General features: G+C 59.3%; 1 protein-coding gene across 2 annotated transcripts; it reads right to left on the bottom strand.

Moving 5' to 3' along the window:
- Positions 1-262: 262 nt before the first annotated feature.
- LY6E (lymphocyte antigen 6 family member E) lies at positions 263-4,369 on the bottom strand. 2 transcript variants are annotated; one of them, XM_061171921.1, is made up of 4 exons: positions 4,264-4,369; positions 1,757-1,867; positions 1,258-1,377; positions 263-1,169 (listed from the first exon to the last, which is right to left on the bottom strand). In XM_061171921.1, exons 2-4 carry the CDS (start codon positions 1,806-1,808, stop codon positions 949-951), a joined length of 393 nt encoding a protein of 130 aa, XP_061027904.1. In that variant the 5' UTR covers positions 1,809-1,867; positions 4,264-4,369; the 3' UTR covers positions 263-948. The 2 variants fall into 2 exon arrangements, with proteins under 2 accessions (XP_061027904.1, XP_061027905.1); XM_061171922.1 differs by having other exon boundaries at positions 1,757-1,862.
- Positions 4,370-21,134: the final 16,765 nt, after the last annotated feature.

The following is a 21,134-nucleotide window of genomic DNA, read 5'->3' as shown; positions in this document are numbered from 1 at the left end:
CACCCAGAAGCAGGCTGACCTCTGCTAGTTTCTCTGTCCAGTCCAGTCCTGCCCGGAGGATAAACTTCCCAACCCTGCCCGGCCGAGGGCAGCTAGCTGTGGTCTCCGGCGCCCCTCTTCCCCACTGCCTCCCAGTGGGCCTCAGGGTGGGGACCCTCAGACCCTCTACACCTGCGGCTCTGCATCTCTGCTGCCCCCTCCCCCTCAGTAGGACCCTGATGGGAGGGGCGGTCTCAGGCTGTGGGCCACACCTAGAGCGGGAAAGGGTGGGAACATCTGTGTTTATTTGAGGCACAGAAGCAGCAGGAGGGCTCCAGTGTGGCGGTGGAGGGAGGGGGCCCGAGGGCAGCTGGATTTTGGGCTGGGAGCAGATTCCTGGGTCAGCAGCCTAGACCTGGGGACAGTGGAAGGCCTGTCTTCCTAAAGGCTGCCCTCGAAGTGAGTGAAATGAGGCGTGCAGAGACGCCAGGGGAAAGGGGTTCTGTGCTGGCGCTTGGGGCTGGGCTCCTGACGCTTTTACTCCCATCCTCCCCCCACTCAGGCCGAGACCTGGCCACACACTCACCCGTGCCCGGCAGGGCACACAGACCACACGCCTGCCCACACAGCACATCTTCCGCACCTGCGGGCGGACAGGGCCTGGAAAGGCGCAGGCCTGGAATCAGGTGCCCCTGCCAGCATGTCCCTGGGACGTGGTTCTGACTCTGGGGCCCTCAGGCTCCGTTCCCAGGTTCCCCCTGGAAGGCTGACCGGGAAGTAAGGGCAGCCGGCAGGTGTGTGGGTGCAGGGGGCAGGCCTGCCTGTGGGGACCCAGGGCCTAGAGGGTGGGCTCAGCAGGGTGAGGAGTGTAGGGGAGGAGGCTTCGAGATCCTCTTGGGTCTGGGAGGAGCTGGGCTTTCCTTCCTTCCTGAGCTTTGGGAGTCTGGGCCGGGCACAGGGTCCCGGGGGTCAGGGGCCAAATCGTAGCAGAGCCGACAGCAGGCTGAGCAGGAGCCCGAGGCCCAGCACAGTGGCGCTGGCCCGCAGCCCACCGTCGGCCGCACTGATGTTGCACAGGAAGCTCTGGCAGCAGTGGGTGCCCACGGACGCCACGCCGAGATTGACGCTCGGGATGGGGCAGATCGGGGAGCAGCCCTTGTTCAGGGTGTAGCCAAAGTCCACCACGTTCCCTGCACAGGAAAACGAGGTTGTGAGTGGAGGGGCAGAGAGGACAGGGCTGGGGTGGGGGAAGCCTGGCTGCCCTGTGTCTGCACTCACCGATGCCAGCGGATGCAGAGATGGTCACACAGTAGTTGTCTGTATCGGAGCAGACGGTGGGCTTCAGGCAGTACCAGTTGCTGTTCTTATTCACGCAAGAGAAGCACACCAGGGAGTGGGCTGCAGAAGGAAGGATGCCTGTCTCACGCCCAGGAGTCTTCCTGTGTCCCCTCCCAGCCCGGACCCAGAGGCATGAGGACACCCCATCTTGTGCAGGCATTGACTGAGCAACTACGGTATCCTGGGCCCGGGCTGGAGACCCAGAGGACAAGGACACCAGACCCTGGCTCTGGAGGAGCTCCAGTGATGCCCCAAGTGTCCAGGCAGGGCTGAGCCGCCAGTGGGGGCGGGGGTAGGAGGGACCGCTTCGCCGTGGGAGAGGAACCTGTGAGGTGGCACAGAGTAGGTGACATGGGCACCGCTCGGGAGAGAAAGGGGAGAGGGAGTCCAGGAGGAGGGCACAGCCCGCTCAGAGGCCTGGGGCCCCAGGGCACCTCACCTCGCTCCACACCCAGGAGGGCAGCCAGCAGCACCGGCAGGAAGACCTTCATTCTGGAGAGGACTGGCGTCCCAGCTGGGGTCTCACGAAGCCAAAGAAGTCAGCCCTGCGCTAAAGAGACAGCTCGCTGGAGGGTGGGGCTCACCACCCCTTGCGCAGGGCCCTGGGGCAGGGGCAGTGCCTTGCTCTTCCCAGTGGGGTCAGGGACACTGGCCCTGGGGGCAGCCTGGTGTCCCCACTTCGTAGATGGGGGGAGCTGCCAGCTTCCAGCAGCAGGGCCAGAGCACAGAGGGTCTTTCTGCTCCACTCCCAACCTGCCCCTCACTCAGTGCAGACTCCTAGCTGAGACCCTTCCCCAAGTCTGTGGCACTTGCTGCTGGGGGAGGGGGGGGACTAAGAGGCCAGATGAGGGAAATCATTAAGCTTCTCAGAATCACCCAGAAAGGGAGGTCAAGGGAGTGGCCCCTGCCCACGGTCCTGGGGGTGAGGGTGAGACAGGCTGGGACCTGGGATCCTCTATCAGAGTGCTTGCACCTGGACAAACGTCCCCTAGAGCAACAAGATACGAAGAAACTATAAGTGACTAAAAATAACTGCGCCCACGCACAGTGGGGCGACAGGGTACAAGAAGCCACAAACTACGTTTTTGAGGTGCTGGGAGCAAAAGCAGGGCACTGCACATCATTCCTGCCCAGTACCCCCAAGGGGGGGACAGGCCACCTAAGCTCTGCCTCCCGCCTGACCCACAGACCCGCCCCGTTGTCACCCCATTTCAGGACTCAAGTAGCTCCTCCCGGGAGCTGTTCCTTGTTTTTGCTTCCTTGTGCTGCAGCTCGAGCCCCAATAAAGCCTTGCCTGGAATTCTCGTCTGGCCTCTTAGCAATTTCTCGAGTCCAAGGGCCCTAGGGGGGGATGGCGACCAGTAATATTAGCTGACCTGCATCCAGAACTTTCCAGGGGCCAGCTCCGTGCCTGACATGGGGACCTAGAGATGGGCTGGGGGTATGAGGCATATCTAGCTGAGTATCCACCTGGGCAGCTTCTGTGCTGGGGCAGGGGCGAGGGGCTCTCCCATTCTGTGTTATTTAACGCTGAAGACAATGACCCCATACGTATCTGCTACTCCCCCCACTTCGTGGCTGGGGGAGGCTCAGGGAGACCCAGCAGTGTGCCACCAGTCACCCCAGCGGGAACAGGCACAGGCTCTGGCAGGTGGCTGTGAGTCCCTGGGGGCTGTCCTGCACCAGGACCCTCCCTTGGGCAGAGGTCCTTGGCAGTGGGTGGAGAAAGCACTTGGAATGCGACCAGCTGGGGTTCTGGTTCTCTGTTTTGCAGGAGGCGCAGTGTGGGAGGAGCAGTCTGGTACCTTCTGCTGGGGACAGCCGTGGGCGGGCGGGGGAAGGGCTAGTCCCCAGGCACCGGGAGGAAGGAGAATGCCAGGGAGAGAACAGATTTGGGGAGGGGCTGGTGGAGACCCTGAGAATGGGCTTCAGGTCTGGGCAGGGGCTGACGTCTTCGGGTTGGGAGCAGGAGCTGCAGAGGTCCAAGAACAGCGCCAAGCCCAGCCGGGGCCTCTTCCGGGATCCCGGCAGTTAGGGAGGAAGGAACCTCGGTTTCCTCCTCCACAAAGTGAAGTTCCGGCGGGAGGAGCTCTGAGCTGTCCTGAAGGAAGCTCTGGGGCGCACCTCCGCGGTCACGGCCAGCATCCCCACTGCCTGCTGCCAGGCACCCCACCAAGTGCGCCCTGCTGGGCTGAGTCCAGACACTGGATACTAAATGTGTCCACATTAGCAGGGCCAGGCGGAAGGGAGCCCGGAGGGGAGCCCGTGGGTTTACGGGCAGGGACATTCGGGACCCAGACTGTGCACTCCTCCCCCAGGCTCACAGGGCTGATCTCCGGGAGAGCCTGGCATTCAGTGACGCTGGGCCAGCAAGAGAGGTAGGAGCACGTCCTGGACCCCAGGGATGGAAGGGGCCAGGTGGCCCAGCGCAGGGGGCTGGGCTCCTAGGCACCTCGTATACTTGCGTAATCTATGCCAAACAAGGTGCTTCCACTTCTTCCCAAGGCAGGCTCCCGTCCCCATGGTGACCCACCAGGGCAGTTAACTCTCTCCTTCCTGCCAGCGCGCCAAGATCCCAGCCCCTTCAAGTCAGGAAGGCTGGCCCCTCCCCAGTCCCCATGTGAGGGGTCAGGGGATGGGCCCTAGAGTTGGGCGATGGGCCCCCGGCGCCTGCGCAGCCCTAGGCTACCCAGCCCGGGAGGGCGCCCGGCTGCAGTCTCCGCCCGCTCCCGCCCTCGTCCTTTGGAAATACTGGGGAGGGCCGGGAGGCTTGGGGGCCGGGAGTGGAGGCGAGGCGCCCAGGGGCGGGGGCCGCTCGCAACCCCGACCCCCTGCCTCCCGCAGGCCTCTCCCGCCTCCCTGGCGCCCCACTCGCCCGCTCCCCCTCCTCGCTGGGCAGGGCCCGGTCCCCGCGCCCCCGCCCGCCCGGCCCGGGCCCTCACTCACCGCCGGCGGACGCAGATCCCCGGCCCGGCCGCGCAGTCAAGCCTGCCCCCGAGCCCGAGACCGCGGAATCCCGCCCTCCCGGGCGGCCAGGCGGCGCGCGAGCGCAGGGGGCGTGCGGGAGGCGGGACTTGGCGCCCAGGCCCCGCCCACCAGCCTCTCACCCCTGCGCAGGGCCCGTCGCAGCCGGTCCGTCTGGTCCGCTTGGGCGGGGACGTATCGCGACAGCCCGGCCAGGCTGGGCAGGGGTGGGGGAGGCCCCCAGGTGGCCGGACACTTTTGAGGTGGAGCTCGGGGGAGGGGATGCGTCCGAGGAGGCCGAGGGGGCAGTACTCAGAACCCCTTCTGCAGAGTGGGATGGGGGCTGCGAAGAGGCCTTCAGCACGCCGCGCCCGGGCCCCGGGCTCGCCTGGCGACCGGCTGTTAGCCGTCCCGTGGTTGCGGGGGGGGGGGGGGGGTGTGTGTGACAGGACGAGGGGGCTTCCGGGGCAGTGATTGCGGGCCACAGTGCCTTCCAGCAGGAGATCCGGGCCGCACCAGCGTCTTGACCCTCAGCCCAGGAGCACTCAAGAGCCCCCTGGGTGCTCCCCTGCATCCGGGGCTGGGTGCGGGGCGCGTCCTCACAAAGCCAGCCTGAGCTGACCCTCTCAGCGCGGAACCTAGCGGCCCCTGTTAGAGGGAAGCGGGCCGTGCTTAGTCTGACGCCAGCGCGCTTCCTGTGTTCTGTCTCCAGGTGCCATTAATTGCGCTTCAGCAAACGTTCACAGAGCACCCACTGTGTGCGGCCCTGCGTCCGCCACCCCGGGCTTGTGAGCCAGGCTCAGGGGCCAGGCTCTGCAGCACCCCAGGCCCTGCTCCTGCTTCTCCCTGGCGGGGATGGAAGAGCCTCGCAGCCTGCGGGAGCTGGAGGTGCCAAGGCCTGCCCGTGGGCGGGGGCTGCCAGGCAGAGCGCCCTTCCTGTACGTGTCACCGTCTGCTGGTTCCTTTCTCTTCGTGCAGAGTCCTCTCAGCGCCTGATGGGTCCCTGCAGATTCGCACTACTTACTTTCACAGCACATTTCCTGTTGGAGCTGTTTTTTGCACCTGACCTTTTCTTGCAGCCTTTCTGGGTGTCATCTGCTGGTGGCATCTGCGGTGACAGTGGGGGAGGGCCCCAGGAGAAGTGGCCTCTTAACTATACAAGGGAGAGGGACTGAGGCAGGATGGCGGGGTGGCCAGGATGGAGCAGGGTGGGAAGAGGGGTCCTGTTACAGGAAGAGAGGCCCATGGGCAAGGTAGCGGTACACGAGGCCCCGTGTGAGTATGCATGGATACGAGTGATTGTGTGATTCTCTGCTGAGTGGGTTTGTGTGTTCAGAGTTCTGGGTCGGGTCAGCTTCTCCTATGGTCTTCTTTGATGACCAGATGACAGGAGAGTGGGATAGATCGACTTGGAGAGGCTTTGGGGGATTTTTCCTTGGAGGCTGAAGGTGGGACTCTGTGTGTCATGAGATGTCCCAGCTGAGGAGTGATGACATCCTCGGGGTTACACAGCCCTGGGGCCCAGGGATATGCAGTAGGCTGTGGCCTTTGGTTAGCCCCCTTCTGGGTCTCACCTCTGGGGAGGCACTGCCTCACCTCCGCCCCCTCCCCCTCAACATAATCTGAAAACTGTGGCCAGGAGGATGGACGGCTGGTTCCCTTGAGCTTGATGCTTGCTCTCAGCATACGGTCCAGTCAGATTTGTCTGATGGGGGTGAGGGTGGGGTGTGTGTTGGGGGGGTGGCCAGATTAGCCTGCTGCACTCAGAAGGCCACGCCCTTGAACACATGGCAGCCCTGGGAGGTGTGACTTCCTGGTCTATATCCATGAGCTTGACATAGCCAGGCTCATCAGCCAGAGGCGTTTCCTGGGACCAAAGTGATGCCACGGGGGCTTTCCTAAAAGGCCCACCCACCCTTGGGGGGCCCATTCAGTCTCCCTCCTTCAACCTTGGGCTCTGGGAACTTGCCTCTCACCCACTGGACACCTGCTGGAATGGCCAGGTGTGTGTCTCCCCACTCTCGGGTCTAGTCATTCTGCAGATACCTCTGCCTCTGTCTCTGCTTCCCTTCCTACCGGCCTGCCCACCCCCCCCCGCCGAGCTGCCCACGCCCCCTGTGACCCTGCGGCTTCTCCTTTCCACACAGACCTTAAAATCTGACCTTGTGCTGCCAGTCCCACGTGTCACAAATCCCAGGAGGCCCAAATGCCCAGGCCAGCCCCCTGCAGTGCACTTGGGGCTTGTGACGGGGCGGTTCAGGGGAAGCGTGGTGGGCAGGGGAGCAGGCACACAGTGAGTCCAATGAGCTATCTCTAACTAAGCCTCCCTATGCTGGGGAAGCAGGTCCGAACTCGCCAGGTGAGTCATCTCTGCCACCTGGGCCTCGCATACACATCCTTCCAGGGCAGACATGACGTAGGACCGCCAGCAGGGGAAATTCGGTTACCTGGATCTCTCTGGCTGGGCGCCACGTGATGACAGTGGCCATCCACAGTGTGCCTGGGGTGGGAGCCGCTCGTCTCGTCATGGCCCAGAGTCCCGCGGCCACCGTGAGGTGGGTGCCTTTGGGTCACTCTGAACCTCTCCTCTCGGAAGCACCTCAGACACGTGGCAGTGGGTGGGATTTCTGGGCGAGCTTGGCTCAGAGCTGCAACTTTCTCTCTATCTCCCCTGGGCACGGAATCGCCCACCTCATAGGGTCTCAGGGGACCTGGCAGGCAATGACCTGGAGGGGCACAGGCACCCTGGGGCCTGGACACTTTGGCCAGGACTGGGGCATCCCGGCCAACCACCTTGCTCCCTGCTCCATTTTACTGATTTCCCCTGCCTTGAGGTTGGGATTAGGTTTATACGGCCCCTCAGCATCCAGTGCTTTTAGTCTTTTTAAAAAAATATATTTATTTATTTATTTGGCTGCACCAGGTCTTAGTTGCAGCACATAGGACACTGCGGCATGCGGGATCTTTAGTTGTGGCACGTGGGATCTAGTTCCCTGACCAGGGATCGAACCTGGGTCCCCTGCATTGGGAGCACAGAGTCTTAGCCACTGGGCCACCAGGGAAATCCCCAGTGCTTTTAGTCTTTTCTCATCTGGGCCAGTTCCTGTCCGAGGATATGCCCTCTAAGGACTTCTTGTCCCCAAGAGTGACCTTTTACAGACAGAGTGTAATTTCCTCAGAATGTCCAGAAGGTGGCCAGCCCCCGTGATCTGTCCTGATTTCTGGATTCTGACAGTCCACGGTTCTGACCAGGAGGAATTCTACATAAAGCTGCCCGCACCCATGTGTCTGGCTTTCTGATGTGGTCATACCAGCATTGGCTGGGACCTCGCCCCATGCACACCCAGGGCGGGGCTGGGCAGGTTGGGAAGGCCACAGGCTCCATCCCCACTATCAGAGGGCCTGGTTGGAGTGAGGCCCCTGCAGTGGGGGCACATGGACAACCCCCCCCCAAGTTCTGGCGCCCCTCCCAGCACTCCCCTGGTCTCTGGTGAGAAATGGAATATTTCCTGCCATATCAGTAAACAAAGGATGTCACAGTCATCAGCGATTGCAGCCCTCCCACAGAAGCGGTTAACTCTGAGGAAACTCAGGAGGGAAAGAATACCTGCCATCTAGCAGCCATCAGACTGCAGCCACTCCCTACGGTGAGTCCTGAGGAAACTCAGGATGTGAAAACACAGGATACTGGCCCCAGACAGCTGAGGTGCAGTTCAAAGGAATAATTTCAGTGAGCCCAGACTCTTGCATCTTCTCATACATAGAAAAGCGCTAAATTCCTTAACTTGGGATATCTGGTTTTCTTTAATTAACAGTAATCTTTTGACTTTCAAACTACCTGCCCTGTGTTGCAAAACTTCTACACAACCTGGCTCCCCCCTCGCCTCCTCAGAGCAGTTCTCTCGGAGATACTTGAGGTGCTGCCTCCCAGGCTTGAAGTCCTAAAACGTCCCGCCGAGTAAAACATAACTCTCAACTTTTAGGTTGTGAAAAATTTTTTAAGTCCTCACTGGGGTCACTCTGTACACCCTCCATGCTGCCTTGCTCCCTCTTCTAAGGCTGCCTGAAAGCTCTGAGCTTGCCAAGTTCTTTGAGCTTTGCAAACTGCCGATCTCCAGGGCTGCTTGCTTTTCCGATCCAGTTTGCCTCACAGCTTCTTGGGCAGCCCCTGTCCTGAGCGCTGCCCAATGGGTAGAGGTGGATGCAGCCTTGGCCAAGTGTCCTCCTGCATGGCCCCCCTCACTGGCCTGCTTGCTCCCAGGTCCCCATGCTAGCCAAGCTGGTCCAGTAAACCAGGGAACGACCCCTTTGGCCCGTCAATCCTTATCCCCCCTTTAGAAGTCACTAGGTCTCCCTCCTGCTCGCCCCTCCCTTCTCCTGGCTGTCCTGAAGGAGGTCTGGGCACCCCTTGGGCCTGGAGTGCCCTCTGGTGCCAGGTGCTGGTGCCCCAGAGCCCTGCAAGGTTGGCAGGTGAGCCAGGAAGTGAAGAGGCCCAGATCTTCCAGCGCGGAGACTGAGGAGCATCTGTGCTGGTGATCCAGCCCTCCCACCCTCAGTCACACTTCATTCCTCAAGGCTTTGTTCCAGCTGCCCCTTTAGTCCAGGGCGATGTCAGACGGGTACAGGGCTCAGATGGGGGAAGCCTTCCATCTTGGTACGTGCCATGGGGTGGTGACACTCCCTCTAAAGAGAGAGAGCCTGCTGGGGGGGTGGGGGGAGGGAAGCCCAGCAGGGCAGAGGCGGAAGGTGGCAGGTCCCCCCACCCCCCAGGATGTGTGTAAAATTTATCCGGGCTGTACTCCTAACTCATGATTCCTGGGGAACGTTCTGCTGGCAGAGACTACTGAGGTTTGGGTGACGCACACTTTGAATTATGGGGCGCACATTTGCTGCTGGATGGCCCCTAGTCCTGTCCTGGGTCTGTATCAGGCGTCACCGGGCGAGGCGGCGGCGTCTGAGCAGGGAGCCTGGAGCCACTGCCCTCGCGTCTGCAGAGGATGGGGGCTGACGGCGCCAAGGGGGAGCGGCGGCTGGGGTGCAGATGGGGCAATCGTCGCTCTCGGGCATTTTGGTTTCATACTGCGAAGGGAGGGACATCCACCCGCGCCGGGTGTCAGCTGCTGTCTGCCTTTGCACGGTGCTCAGGCTCGGCCTGCGGTGGCGGCCGGGCCCAGGGCGGGGCCTCGGGAGGCGGAACGTGTCCCTGTCCCTGGTGCTCGCCGGGGCCGGACTGGCACGCGGCAGAACGCACGGGTGAGGGCGCTGCCCGCCTCTCCAGTCGGCTCCACTGGCGTCCTGCACCCCACCTCGCTCCCCCAGTCCCCAGTTCCGGCTACCCCGCCTCTCCCCATCCAGTTCCCAGTCCCCGCCCCTCGCGCGCCCCTCTGCCCTCGTTCGCCCTCTGGTGACCGGAGCGTGCAGTGCACCCTGCACAGGCTTCAAGGCCGTGGCCGGTTTCCCCCGAAGCTGTTCGCTGTTCTCTGTTCTCCTTTCTCCCGGACACGGTGGATTCACTCACACGGTCCCGGGGACAGGCCGGCTTCATCCTTTCCCTGCCGCTGCTTTTATCTCAGAGGCCTCCAGGAGGCTCCTGCCCTGGGCCCTGGTCAGGTGCCCCTGTAGTTCTCCCCAGCTTGAGTCTTGGGGTTTTACTCTCACAAGCATCTCTGCTTCAAGCTCCACAAGGTGTCCTGGGGGTGGGGAAGAGCCCCTCCGTGGGGACACTCTGATGTCCTGCAGGGGAGTGGACTCCGGATGTCCAGGGGGGCGCTGGCACCAGGACCCTGCGGGCCCTCCCGGCAGCTCTGCCCGGCGGGCCGGGTGGGCCGGCTCTGAGCTCTTCCAACAGCGCAGCCGGGAGGCCGGGCCTGGCCCCTGTGCCGCCTGAGGGGCAGCAATCAGCCATCCCTGGCCACTGGGAGCCCAGATGGCCGGAGGCTGGACGTGCCTCTCACACCCACCGCTGCTTCACCAGCGTCACTCCAGACTCGGACTTCAGCGCAGTTCTCACAAGCCTCAGCCTGGCCAGCGGGTTGCCCATCAGAGGAGGCTCCCTTTGGGCTGAGGCAGCGCGGCTCAAATGCCCGTCCATGCCCTGTCGCTGTCCTAACTGGCTCCTCTGGGGGAGATGGGATGTGTTCCCTGCGGCGGCCGCGCCGAGCCAGCGAGCGGCGGCAGAAGTCGGGGACCGCGCAGGAGGCTCTCCGTTCTTCTCGGCTCTTGCTGCTGCCATGAGACCTTTTGCAAACCAGCTTGTTTGTAAAATTTCTACTAGGAAATGCAGAAAAGCCGGCCCTCAGCACCCCCCGCGGAAGGAGGTGGTCAGCGGGTCGTCCCCAGCCCCCGCCCCTGGGCGATAAGCTGCACTGGGGTGTGCCCCACCCCCGGGCTGCCCGCGTCCCGAGAAGCGCAAACCCACCTCCTCTGTGCTCCGCCCACACCCTTTGCCCCAGGTCAAGGGTCCGCCCGTGTCTCCCTACACCCGCCTCACTACCCCGTGTCCATGACTCCTCCATGCCGGGGAGGGGAGGCGAGGGGCGGGGAGGGGGGTGTCAGGTTGGGTGCTCTGAGAAGCAGACCCCCAGGGAGAGAGAGAAGGGCAGGATCTGGACGGAAGCCTGTGAAGGGCAAGGGAGGAGGGGCAGGGTCAGATGGGAGAACCTTCAGGACGTTGCAGGCCAGCCCTGTGGAAGGAGGGAGGGGAGAAGGCAGGGATGGAGGGGGACCCCGCCAGGAGATGGGGGCCCCTGGAAGAGCAGGTGGGTGTTGGTGGGGCCCCTGCTCAGCGCTGCCATGAAGGCCTGGGCTCCTGGAAACGCTCCTCACGCAGGCTCTCTCTAGAAGGGACTTTCCTGGATACCGGGGAAGGGAAGGGGAGGAGGGAAATTGTTTAAATACGGGCTTTGTCCTGACAACATTTACTCTACTGTATGTCTCATGGCTTTAGGGTCTGGCAAGAGAAGGGAGCGTTCACAGTTCCTGGCCCCCCAGAGCCAGGCCTCAGCCTTCGTCCCCGGAGAGAATTCTCTCTGGGCCCTGGGTGGGACTCAGGCTATGGGTGAGGCCCAGCCTTGGTCAAGCACAGGGCATGTGGCTGGCGCCCAGGCACAGTCCTTCTCCTGCCTGGGGCGGTCCCAAGCCCCTCCCACCCCTTCAGGAGGCTCAGCCTGAGCGAGCACACACTCACATGGTTGTTTTTTTTTAAATAAATTTATTTATTTAATTTATTTTTGGCTGCGTTGGGTCTTTGTTGCTGCACGTGGGCTTTCTCTAGTTGTGGTGAGCGGGGGCTACTCTTCGTTCCCGTGCGTGCGCGGGCTTCTCACTGCGGTGGCTTCTCTTCTTGCAGAGCACGGGCTCTAGGTGCGCGGGCTTCAGTAGCTGTGGCGCACGGACTTAGTTGCTCCGCGGCATGCGGCATGTGGGATCTTCCCGGACCAGGGCTCGAACCCATGTCCCCTGCATTGGCAGGCGGATTCTTAACCACTGCGCCACCAGGGAAGCCCCTCTTACATGTTTTTGACCAACATCTGCCATGAGAAATATATTTCTCATTATGACCAACACATATAAATTCTTGCTGTGTGGAGGCACTAGGTATTTTTGATTCTGTCCATTTCTACCTTAGGGACAAAGCCCCTAGTTCATGACATTTATTTTTCAGATAGCTTACTAGAGCTCTCTATAGGAAACGGAGTTATTTATGTAATAAAAGCATTGAGTTGGAGAAAGAAATGGAATGTAAAATGGAAATGAACTTGATTTGAGCCGCATTAGATGGGAGCTTGGCCACCCTTTACTGAGAGGCAGTGGGCAGCAGAAGAAACACAGACGCCGGCAGAGGGGCATCATTCGTCCTGCACGTGCGGGGCACACATTAGAAATAAGGCAAAAAATTATTCTCCCTGGAGCAAGCAAGGAAGGAAATTTCCTGCCTCTCTCTTCTTGGAGCAATCACTTTTGAAAACTGGTCGTGATGAATTCTCTCTCTTGAGAACTGAGCTAACTTGAGATGGAGTTAAATCCTTTTAAAAGGTGAATTTGGGGTGAGCCGTGTGTCAGTGCTGCAGTCCCCCGAGGACCAGTCACGGTAGACCTGGAGAACTGGCGTGCAGCAGGGGAGCTGACCGTCTTTGCCATCTCTCAGCTTAGCGACCGCCCGTGATGTGCCCGGCGCTCTGTTTAATGCTGATTCAGTAACACAATTCACGTGCAGAGGTTTTCTGGGTTTGCAGGAGATTTGTTTCTAATTCTACTTCCCAACGCGCCTGTTATCACCAGCATAGTTAGGGCACTAACTTCAGTTCCTGGGGGTCCTGGTCCTTCAGGACCACCTCTGCACGCCCAACTCCCGCCCCTGCAGCCCCTGTCCTGGCTGAGCTTGGCAGCCCCTTTCTGGGGGAGGCTGCGCAGTCACAGTGGAGTCCCTGGTCCCCCTCCCTTCCCCAGTAGATGGAGGGTCCTGGGAGAGTGCTGTCTGGCTCGCAGTGGGTCTTCACCAGCTGGCCATCACTCTCTAAGGGAGGGGAGGCTGTGGACGGGTCAGCAGAGGCCAGGCCGTGTGGCCCTGAGGGCCGACTTCCGTACTATTTCTGGGAATTGGCTCTCCCCTCATGGCACAGGTTTCACCTCTGCCTCACTCAGAATCCCCCACTGCAGGAGCGGCCAGGGAAGTGGGGTAGAGGGATCTGCCCCAGACCCTCTTGTCCTGGGTGGGCAGGGGCGGCCCCTCCGCCACTGGGTCCCCAGCCCCCTGGCTTGCTTCCTTGGGGCCAAAGGAGCCACCCGCCCGTCTTGGTGCCCCTCGCCTCGCCTCTGTTGCCCAGGCTGGGCCAGGCCAGAACGGGGCAACATTCTGGGGAAAAGGAAACTGGAGGGCTGCTCTGGCCATGCTCTGGTGGGATGCCCAGCCCTGCATCTTCACTGAGCACACAGCGTGCACACATGCCAACACCAGCCCTGTGCACACGACACCAACACCAAACACAGAACACAGGTGCAGGGACTTCCCTAGTGGTCCAGTGGATAAGACTCCGCGCTCTCAATGCAGGGGGCCCAGGTTCGATCACTGGTCGGGGAACTAGATCCTGCATGCATGCCGCAACTAAGAAGCCTGCATGCTGCAACGAAGATCCCGCGTGCTGCAACTAAGACCCGGCGCAGACAAAATAAATAGTAAATAAATAAATAAACAAATAAATATTAAAAAAATTTAATTTAGAACACACGTGCACACAGCGCACACATGCACACATAGGCACACTCACACTGCTCCCTCTGGTACCCTGTATTCCGGGAGGCCTCCCTCCGAGGGTGACCAGCGTCTGGGCCACGGAGGGAAGTGAGGCACCTGCCCCCCAACAGAAGAGCCAGAGGAGAGGGCCGGGGGCTCTTGTTCCTGGTTGGGCAGCGGGGCCAGTGGGACAGACAGACTCGAGTCAGCCAGCTTTCCCAAGGTGGCCACTGTGCAGGTCTGTGCCCACGGGCCTTGCAGATTCGGATGTTCCCAGGAGGTGCTCTGGGGGCTGGGGGGTGAAGGGCTGGGACCTGGGACCTCAGTGTGTGTGGTGCCTGGGGGGTGTTTCTAGCTCACAGACCGTTGGGCAAACCTGTGAGCGTCAGCTGCCAAAAACACGGACGGCTATGATTGACTAGGGGGTCTTAGAACGAGGCGAGTGAAAGCCCTGGAATGTCAGCCATGGGCATTGGGAGGCCGGGAGTGGCCGGGGCCTCTAGGGGCGGTGTCGGGGTGAGAAGACCAGGGGACAGTGTGGAGGTGCGGTGCAGGACTGAGCTGTGGACCCAAGGGAAGAACTGATGGACGGCGGGGGATTCCAAAAGGGCCTGAGGGTCTGGCACCGGTGCTGAGTTCCTGTTTTTGGCGGCAGTGCTATGGTTATGTAAGAAGTTAACATTGGGGAAGATGAGGGAAGCAATTCTAGAAACGCTGCATTATTTTTGAAACATCTTTGTACGTGTGAACTGATTTAAAAATGAAAAGTTAAAAATGTTTTAAAAGCAGCACGGAGTGGGCTTGGCGGGAGCTGAGTGATTTTGGGGGTTCTCGTAGGAGGCTGGGGTGGGGGGGCCCCGGCCTGCAGCTCAGAGGAGGGAAGATGAACCGTGTTGGGACTTGGGTAGGGGCGTCACGGAGAAAACATTTCAGGTGGATCAAAACTCAGACTGTGGAAAACTTAGAGGTCTTTAGAAGAAACGTAAGACCACCTCTTCACGTAGTAACAGAAAACATTTTAAAGTAATCCACCAATATGTTCAAGAATACGAACGGTGAAAAAAGTTTGCCTGTTATCATGATACAGTAATCAAAAAGAAAAGAAGAGATGGCAGGCTGAAAGAAGATTCTTTCAATAATTAGTAGCCACTCATCACGATGGAAGATTTAAAAGCCCAAGAAATTGCCTGGCGGAGGAATCCAGGCAGATGGTTGTGCCTCAGGCCTCTGCAGCAGGACGGGGCCTGGCTCCCGCCCCTCGGGACACGTGGGCCCCTTGCGTCCTGCAGGGAGTGGTCAGTCCTCCCGCAGAGGGGCTCATGCTCCCCTCGCGTGGTGAGACTGCTGGAGGCCATGGTGTCCGAGGCCCAGAGGCCTCGTGCATTTCTCTGGCTCCTTCAGCGTGTGGTTTCCGTGATCGTGGCCGCCGCCTGGTCCCAGGACGGTGAATCAGCCTCCAGCTGCCATCTGCACTCCAGGCAGAGTGGTGGCAAGGAGGTGGCCAGGAGGGAGGGGTGGTTCCTGTACTAGGAAAGCGAAGGTTATGGAATATCCCAGGAGACCAATGCCAGCAGTGAGTCCCAGATAGGACAGAGGTGCATGCGTGTGTGCGTGTGTGTGTAGGTATATGTGTGAATCTCTGCGTGTGTGTGTATGTGTGCGTGTGCCTGTGTATGGGCATCTGGGGTGTGTGTGTGTGTGTGTGTGTGTGTGTGTGTCTGTAGGGGAAGAAGTGCTTTAAAGCCGCTTCCCAGGAGAGAACTGCTCTCCTGGATGGCCTCACCCTAGGGCCCCTTCTGCTCTGGTGGGCAGAGTTCGGTACTGGGGACCTGGGTCCTCAGCAGACTGTGCCTCTACCTCCCCAGGTGGCGCCACCCACAGCAGGTGCCCAGCCTTATCCCACCCCTCCTGTTAAGTACTCACTGTCCAGAGAGGAGGTGGCTTCCAGAGGCTTCCTGGGGAGGGGTCTTAGGACCTCCCTCTCGCTATGCTTTACTGAGTCATGCCAATTCTGCCCCTTCTGCCCCGCCCCCGGCTGCACAGGGAGCAGGGAGGTGGCGTTGGTTGCTGAGCGCCTCACGCCCGGCAAAACCACAGGCGTGCACAGTGCGGGTGGGGCTCCTGCTCGGACAGCCAGCACCGCCTGCCCTGCGCGTGCCAGAGCCTGTCCGGCCCAGCGGCTTCCCCCACATCAGCGCTCCTAGAAACACACAGCAAAGAAGGCTGATCTGGAAAAGCTAGATGCCACATCTGTTGTCATGTTAATCTACCAAGGACACCTCTGTAACTAGCTTGCCCAACCTTCATACGTGGAGGAATGGCGCTCTGACCTGGGAAGCACATGCCTGGTTCTCATACTGGTCTGTCTAATTCTATGTAGAGGAGCAATTTTGTATCTGGTGGTTAATTAGACACAAGTGTGGCGGCAGAAACCAGCTCCTCTGAGAAATGTGATTGAGAACATGGAAATATAAGTGAGAAAACCACTCACCACGGTACAGTGTCTGTGATGGACATTCTTAGTCTTCAAATTACAGACCTGCTGAAACCACTAGGTGGTGTTTTGGCGGGGGTGGGTGTGGGTGGTGGTGGTGGTGGTGGTCCGAGGAGCTCCAGTTCTTTATGTCTCAGTGCAGAAAGAATTCAGCGAGAGGCAAAGTGGTGGACAGAAGTGATTTATTAGAATAGGATGTTTGCGAGGCTTACTAGCAGGCAGGCGAGCATTGCACTGCCCTGAGTACTTAGGGGTTATATTTTTCTAATCAAAGGAAAAGAGGGGAGGGGGAGAAGACCACCTTCTTCCTCGTTCTTCGAGTCTTCCAACGTCAACTCCTCCTACATGTCGAGCAGGGGAGTTTTTGACCCTATATGGTGCATCCGGGACTTTCATGGCACCATGGAAAAATTATTTCAGGTCTCAGTATAATGAGGGTGTTTCATTTTGAAATGTCACCTTTCCCTAAATTACTGTGGTTTGTGTGTGCAGAGAGCATGTCCTAGGGGTCATTAACTTGTTGATATCACTGGGCAGGATGTATGATTTATTTTTCCACTATTGTTTTATTGCCTTGAGGCATGACTTGCACTTCCATTGCATGGCTTTTTTGGTAAGCAAGTTAGCTTGGTTTTGTTGTTAGGCGGGCCTGTCTGGCTTTGATGCTAAGCGACTTGCTCTGCCTTATGAGTCAAGCAAGCCCACACTGTTTCAGGATTTTCTCATTACTTTCTCAAGTGATCATGAACTGACTGCAGTCTCCCGAAGCCACCTAAAATTGCCTCTCTATTTACGATCCCCCGGCGGGATTTTCGAGCTGACCCTGATTATCCTTCTCTATCCCTATCACTGTGCTCTTCTGAATCACTGAAACAAACTCTTGATATTTTGGAAAAACTACTTGCCCCTTTTGAAAACTATTTTAAGAACTCATCTTTGGGGTCAGGAGCATTTGCCAGACTGCTTTCTGTCCCCAGAGCAAGGGCAAATGGCGAACTCAAGGTTTTAATTCCCACAGATCGTATCATAGATGTTTACCGACGTTTTCATTAAGTATGGCTAAAATGCTGACGAAGATTTCCTCTGTAACAATTAATGAAGAATCACAAATGTGGGGGACTATATTGTATTTCCATAAACCGAAGTGCCCAGCCAACAGGGTACCCGTGACCAGAAGGTCTCCGGGCCTAACCCTCTGTGTCTGCAGACGTTGCCGTTGTCTTAGACGTGACTGATCTGGGTGGCGGGGGGGTGTCTCGGTGGCCCTGGGTCCTCATGGGGTGGGGCTCTGGCTGGGCGCTGGACCCTCTGAGGCCTGGCTTTCTCACAGGTGCATTTCTCGGCAAGGGCCGTTCCTGGTGTTCTCGGGACCCACGACCTGGCCAATGGGAGAGTTTTTGGAAACATCTTTCTTAAAAGTGTCAGGGGATGACTGGAAGCTCCTTGTTGAGAAGGAGTATCCTGCCTGGGACGTCCCTCAGGCTCCGCTGCCTCTCATCAGGGGCCACCAGGGGTTCTCCTGGGGGCTCCTCACCTGCCACGCCCCAGGCACTCCCTACACAGATTGGTCTGCCCACATCGTCACCCCCCCCAAGGCCCCTCCTCCAACACCCTTACATTCGAGGTCCCTGGTTACCCCGCAGGCCAGAGGGGACAGCCCTTGCCCGGGGTCACCCAGGGGGATGGGATCGCGAGGTCAGGAGGAGGGAGACTGGCCCACCAGGCTGGGGGTGAGGGTACCTGTGCAGGCCCGCTGGAGGCCAGCAAGGTATGCATGGGGTCTTCAGACCCCTCTTCCCGAGAAGCAGCTCCTACCCCGTACACGCCCACCCCCGGACCGCCCCATTGTGTGCCTGTGGGGTGTCACCGCACACTCGAAGCCGGCTGCCCTGTTGAGGCTGGGGAGATGCGGGAAGGCAGGGTGCTGAGGGAGAGGCTTCTGGATTTCCAGGCCTCAGAGGCTCTGCCCAGTCCTGCCCCCAGGCCCATCCCAGTGGGGAGAGGCCCCCTCCACAACCCCCTCAAGTCTGGGGATGGCCGCGCCATGTTCAGGGATTGAGGTTGGGTCTCCCTTGTTTTCAGCTCAGGGAGTGAAGAAGGCGGGAGGAGTTTGGTCCACTCCTACTCTGCTTGGCGCGGACGCGCAGGGGCGCGCGGAGGAGGAAATGCTTCACCGGGAAGAGCGGGGACCCCCACCGCTGTGCAGAGCTGGCCCCTCCGGGACAGGCGCCCCTATTCCCAGCCCCCGGCCATCGGAGCTCGCCCGGCCCAGGGAAAACGGGCTTGAAGCAAAGTCTCCCTTCGAGGGGGGGGTCACAGGGGACCCCACCCTCTCCCCGATGGGGCTGAACAGCACGCAAAGATCAGAAGGATGTGGAAAGCGTTTATTTTCGCTGTGAGTCGGAGCCCGCCGGACGGGCTGTGGCCTCCGGTCTCCTACAGGCCCCAGTCCAGCCAGCGCCACCCCCCGGGTTCTGCATCTTGAGTCAGTGGTTAATTGACGGCGTTTGCAAAACATGTCAGGCTTGCTGGCACAGCAGGGCGCTGGGCGCCTGGGGCGGGGCTGGGCTGGCCGGGTGGGTGGGGCCCTTGCGCCGGGCCCTGCGAGGGGACGAGTCCCGGCACAGCCTGTGTTTGCTGAGCACGCGCGGGTCTGAGCGCACACGTCTGCGCGGGCGTGCTGCGCTGGGACCGCCGTGCCGCCCCCGCGGAGCCGCGATCGCGAACGATGCCCCTCCCCATCCGAGTCCTCGCCGCAGGCGACCTCGCCGTAGGGGTCGTCACAGCAGGGCCCAGAGGAAGGTAGGGCCCGGGCTGAGCAGGAGCCCCCCGGCCAGGGCCCAGAGGCTGCGCCCCGCCGGGGCCACTCCATCACACAGGTCCTTTGCACAGCAGGTCCCGCCCCGCACTTCAGACTTAGGGGTTATCGACGCCGCCAGCACCGGCATGGCTGTGGAAGCTATCTCGCAGGAAAGGGCACAGTCCGTGTAATATGACTCCACCTTCCCTGTGGGCACGGAAGGAGCCGTCTGGGGTGGGAGACCCCCTCTGACCCTCCTGGGGTCGTCCCTCCTCACCCTCTCCCCAGACCCGCTGGGCCCTCCATTCCTCTGCTGGGAGGCTGTTCTGTTCCACCAGGCACCCCCCAGCCCCGCCCCCTCCAGGAGGCTTCTGGGAGCTAGCCCCTCTCTGTACAGATGGGGACACTGAGGCAGGCCGGTGAGGGGCAGGGCTGTGCCCCAGGTGACACTGATGTTGGCCCCCTGCCATTCCCAGAGCCCCCCTCAACCCATCCCCACGCTCTGGGTGCTGGGAACTCACCACTGCCTATGGCTGTGGTCAGGTCGCCCCTAAAGCAAACAGCAGGACTCCAGTTGCATTGGGTGGGCTGGCACTGGCTGAGATTGCCGACATTGCTGATGCCATAACAGGTGTAGCACCACAGGCTCAGGGCTGGGGCTGGGCAGGGACACAGGCCCAAGCTCAGAGGGCGGGAAGGCTGGGTTCAGACTCCCACACAACAGGACCACAGCTGTGTGGGAGCATGGCCTCTGGACGGCTGCCTCTGGGCCCCTCTGAAGGAACTGTGGCCCCTTTCCACACTCTCAGGTTCTGGAAGGCAGACCCCTCACATGCTCACAAGCACAGCTTCTCACAGGGCATTGCCACCCATGCCCTTGGGCCAGGTCCCTCGGGTGTCCTGGCACTCACAGAGCTCCGAGCACAGCAGGAGGACCAAAAGGACGAGATGGGGGCCTTTCATGACGCCTGGAAACGGCACGATTCCGTGGGCCCCTTTGGGGTGCCCCAGGTTTAGGCTCCTGCCTCCCCTCCCTGGCTGACCCCCCAACACACCTCCCTCCTGTGTCAACTCACCACTAGCTTCAGACTCCTTTCAGCAAGCCAGCATCTGGAGCCACTTCCCTGGTGGCCCACTGTTACATCCCCCAGAACCCTTGTGCCCCACCCATAGGAATGCAGGGCTGGGCTCACCTGCCTCCACCTGCATCCACCTGTCAGACCTCATCCAGGACCTTGAGTCCCAGACCAGCAGGATGGGTGTCACCTGGGCCCTGGTGGGAAGGAGTGATTGGCAGACATCCAACCTCTTTCTTCCTCAGAAGCACTCGCTTTGGGTAAATCCCAGGAGGAAGGAAGCTGGGCGGCTCCCCCTTCCTCAGAACTGCAAAATTGAGACCTTTCAGAATCATCCATCTCCCGGCCCCCTTCCTTCTCTGGGCCCCCAGCCCCCAGTCCCACAGGGGCTTTCTTTTTTATGTGATATCTTTGTCTGGTTTTGGTATCAGGGTCATGCTAACCTTGTAGAATGAGTTCAGAAGTGTTCTTTCCCCTGCAATGTTTTGGAATAGTTTGAGAAGGATAGCTGTTAACTCTTCCCTAAATGTTTGATAAAAGTCACCTGTGAAACCATCTGGTCTTGGACTTTTGTTTGTTAGGAGTTTTAAAATTACTGATTCAATTTCAATACTGGTAATTGTTCTGTTCATATTTTCTATTTCTTCCTGACTCGGTCTTGGGGGATTGTACACTTCTAGGAATGTGTCCATTTCTTCTGGGTTGTCCATTTTATTGACTTATAATTGTTCATAGTAATCTCTTATGATCCTTTGTATTTCTGTGGTGTCAGTTGTAACTTCTTTTTCATTTCTGATTGTATTGATTTGGGCCCTCTCTCTTTTGTTCTTAGTGAGTCTACCTAAAGGTTTATCTTTTTCTTTTTTTTTGCACCACGAGGCTTGTGGGCTCTTAGTTCCCTGACCAGGGATTGAACCCACGCCCCCTGCACTGGAAGCACTGGAAGTACAGAGTCTTAACCACTGGACCACCAGGGAAGTCCCAAAGGTTTATCATTAAAAAAAAAAATTCAAACAACTAGCTCTTGGTTTATTGATCTTTTCTATTTTTTTAAGTCTCTATTTCATTTATTTCTGCTCTGATCTTTATGATTTCTTTCCTTCTACTAACTTTGGGCTTTGTTTTTATTTTCTTTTTCTAGTTTCTTTATGTGTAATGTTAGGTTGTTTATTTGAGATGTTTCTTGTTTCCTGAGGTAGGCTTGTATGCTATAATGTCCCTCTTAGAACTGCTTTTGCTGCATCCCATAGA

Source organism: Eubalaena glacialis, chromosome 17, assembly GCF_028564815.1.
Source record: "Eubalaena glacialis isolate mEubGla1 chromosome 17, mEubGla1.1.hap2.+ XY, whole genome shotgun sequence".
Taxonomy (NCBI): Eukaryota; Metazoa; Chordata; class Mammalia; order Artiodactyla; family Balaenidae; genus Eubalaena; species Eubalaena glacialis.
The sequence above is the reverse complement of the archived record's forward strand: the minus strand, read 5'-3'. Positions and strand labels throughout refer to the sequence as shown.